Below are 3611 nucleotides of genomic sequence, written 5' to 3' on the forward strand. Positions count from 1 at the left end.
AAAGCATACTCAAAACTTCAAAGTCACCAGCCACCCCACTTTCTTTTTAAAGGTTTAAATTTTAATTACTCTCTGCATTCACTATGGGGCTTGAATTTACAACCCTGATCAAGAGTCACATGCTCTACCAACTGAGCCAGACAGGCACCCCAGTTACCAACCTTTTAGTTTCAGCTTTAGGTACAGGTGATCAAGCCAAGGAGATAGCTCTGGTGCCCTCCCGTAATGTTACTGAAGTTTTATATTCTTTTCATTTCAAAATGGGCTGAAAGCTTAAAAGTACAAATGACCTTGGAGAGAAAACATATCTGCATGGATTTCAGACAGAATGAGCACAATGTTGTCAAGCACCAGAGCAGGTCACAATAAAAGAAAGTACTTTGTGAATGTTTTAACAGGATGGAGATACTACCGAGTGGAAAAGGGGAACAAGGTAGGTGTGGCTAAGTCACTGATGAAGAAAAATTGATAATTTCACTGTTGCCAAGTGCTGGCCATAAGCACCTTATGTGAGTGGACGGATAGAAGCTCTTTGCAGGTGTATTTCACATCACTTGTGGTGTATAGGCCCATGCTTTAGCAAAACCTAGGGTGAAATCCCAAATATTTGTTTGTATTAGGTCTGGATAAAATTCTCACCGGGCCAGGTGTAGGCACCAGAGGGAACTGTATTGAGTCTTGTGACCAGTAGCGGTCTCTGTATGATTTTGATTGAAGTTTTCCTTAAAGTTTCTATTTTTATTTTTAATTTTTTATTGGGTTGCCTGGATAGCTCATTCGGTTAAGCATCTGACTTCAGCTCAGGTCATGATCTCACAGCTTGTGAGTTCGAGTCCGTTGTAGGGCTCTGTGCTGACAGAGAAGAGCCTGGACCCAGTTTTAGATTCTTTGTCTCCCTCTCTCCCTCTCTGTGTGCCCCCCCACCCCCCATGGGCGCTTTCTCTCTCTCTCCCTCCTTCAAAATAAATAAACATTAAAAAAAATAAAGTTTTTTTCTCTTATGTATCAAGAGTGAGTGGGGGAGGGGTAGAGAGAGAGGGAGAGCGAATCCCAAGCAGGCTGCACATTGCCAGCACAGAGCCCAAGCCTACAGGATCGTAGCTCAATCCTGCAAACTGTGAAATATGATGTGAGCTGAAATGAAGAGCTGGAGGCTTAACCGACTGAGATACCCATTGATTGAACTTAATAAAATGAAAAAAATGGGAAGATCTAGTTGATGAACCTTGAGGATGTTGTGGTAAGGGGAATAAGACAAAGATAAATGATGTATGATTCTATATCTATGAGGTATCTGAAGTAGTCAAACATCATAGAAACAGGAAGTAGAATGGTGGTTAGAAGGGGTTGAAGGGAGAGTAGAAAGAAGAGTTTTTTAATAGGTATTGAGTTTCACATTTGCAAGATGAAAAAGTTCTGGGGATTTTTTCATAACATGAATATATTGAATAATACTGAACTATACACTTACACAGGGTTTCTAAGGTACATTTTAATGTTACATGGTTTTTACCACAATAAAAAAAAAGGAATATTCAGAAAAGCAGTGAACCTGATCTGACATAGTGACAAAGAATGAAATTCTGTCTTTGTTAAGGTCCATTTCTCCCTGTTTTACTACTCTTGCCTGGTTTTGGTGCTTTCTTCTTCCCCCATTTCATTGTCCCTAATCTCCATCTACATCCTTGTCTACCGTGCATTTCTCCTTAATTCATTCCCATCTCATGTTTCAGAAGACTTTCACTCCTAGATGCCGATCCGTTGATTAATCAGTTTCCCCACAACCCTACTCTCTGAGTGTAATTGAAAATGATCATAAAAGGGAGATTAAGTGTGTTGACATGGGAAAGTAAGGTCAGATATAATTTGTATCATTGTTGAATTTCCCTTTGTGCATAATTAAATAAATTTATTTCCACCTACTGCCTCCTTTTCTTTTGTAAGTAAATATACTGTCTTGATTGTATATTCTGTTTCTTGCTGCAGGCCCCTGTGAAGCTTTTCTTCTTGCCTACTTCTCCTATTAATTTTAGGCTCTGAGAGATTTTTCTGATAGTTCCACTTATAATCTCCTGAGTTGTGCTTATGTCATCATCATTATCATCATTACTTATGAATAGTGAAGCATTGGATTACCAGGTAGTTCTCTTTTGTAATGCAGCGTAAATTGTTAATACCAGTATCATTCCTGATCATCACAATTTCTTTGTCACATTCATAGTTCTTATCATTTCAATGGCAGCCCAGTTGGCTGGATCAATGGATGGAGGGAATCACTCGGTTGTGTCTGAGTTTGTGTTTCTGGGACTCACTCATTCATGGGAGATCCAGCTTCTCCTCCTGGTGTTCTCCTCTGTGCTCTATGTGGCAAGCATGACCGGGAACATCCTCATTGTGTTCTCTGTGACCGTTGATCCTCACTTGCATTCCCCCATGTACTTCCTACTGGCCAATCTCTCTTTCATTGACTTGGGAGCCTGCTCTGCCACCTCACCCAAGATGATTTATGACCTTTTCAGAAAGCACAAAGTCATCTCTTTTGGAGGCTGCATCGCCCAGATCTTCTTCATCCACGTCATTGGTGGTGTGGAGATGGTGCTGCTCATCGCCATGGCCTTTGACAGATATGTTGCCATCTGCAAGCCTCTCCACTACTTGACCATCATGAGCCCACGAATGTGCATTTTGTTTCTGGCTGCTGCCTGGGCCCTTGGTGTCAGTCACTCACTGTTCCAACTAGCATTCATTGTTAATTTACCCTTCTGTGGTCCTAATGTATTGGACAGCTTTTACTGTGACCTTCCTCGGCTCCTCAGACTGGCCTGTACAGATACCTACAGATTGCAGTTCATGGTCACTGTTAACAGTGGGTTTATCTGTGTGGGTTCCTTCTTCATACTCCTCATCTCCTATGTCATCATCCTTTTTTCTGTTTGGAAACATTCCTCAGGTGGCTCATCCAAAGCCGTTTCCACCCTGTCAGCTCACATCACTGTGGTCCTTTTGTTTTTCGGTCCAACCATGTTTGTCTATACATGGCCACATCTCAGTTCCCAAATGGACAAATTTCTTGCCATTTTTGATGCAGTCATCACTCCTTTTCTGAATCCAGTCATCTACACGCTCAGGAATAAAGAGATGAAGGCAGCAGTGAAGAGAACTTTCAGACCATTAATGATTTTTAGGAAGATTTCATAAAAAATGGTGTAAGATTTTTATCCGGATCATTGTGTAGCTGGTATCTGAAATTGTAGAATTGGTTTCTTTAGTGGTTCTGCAATTGATTTTAATGTTAGCACACTCTTATAAATGCTCTTCTTCCCTTAGGTAATGAAGACCTAGAGAGATAAACCTTAATTCAAAACAGGTTGATTCACATGGAGTTGCACATGTATATGCTACTTGAAATCTTTTCTTGGCTTCACTATTTAAATACTTAAGAAATTTAAGTATATTTGCTAATACTTTAAAAGTCACGTTTTCAGTTTATCATCTGTTTTTCAATTTATCCATATATTTTCTTATGATCTACCTCTTGAGGTAACCAAAATACTAATTATTCACTGGTGATTGATAGTCTCCACTATTACCAATAATGGCTCTTTTGCTTA

General features: G+C 40.1%; 1 protein-coding gene across 1 annotated transcript; it reads left to right on the plus strand.

The window, feature by feature from the left end:
• Nucleotides 1-2259: 2259 nt before the first annotated feature.
• LOC115517160 (olfactory receptor 4F3/4F16/4F29-like) lies at nucleotides 2260-3198 on the plus strand. Its single transcript, XM_030320278.1, has one exon. The coding sequence runs from the start codon at nucleotides 2260-2262 to the stop codon at nucleotides 3196-3198; it is 939 nt and encodes a 312-aa protein (XP_030176138.1).
• Nucleotides 3199-3611: the final 413 nt, after the last annotated feature.

This window comes from Lynx canadensis, chromosome B3, assembly GCF_007474595.2.
Source record: "Lynx canadensis isolate LIC74 chromosome B3, mLynCan4.pri.v2, whole genome shotgun sequence".
Lineage (NCBI taxonomy): Eukaryota > Metazoa > Chordata > Mammalia > Carnivora > Felidae > Lynx > Lynx canadensis.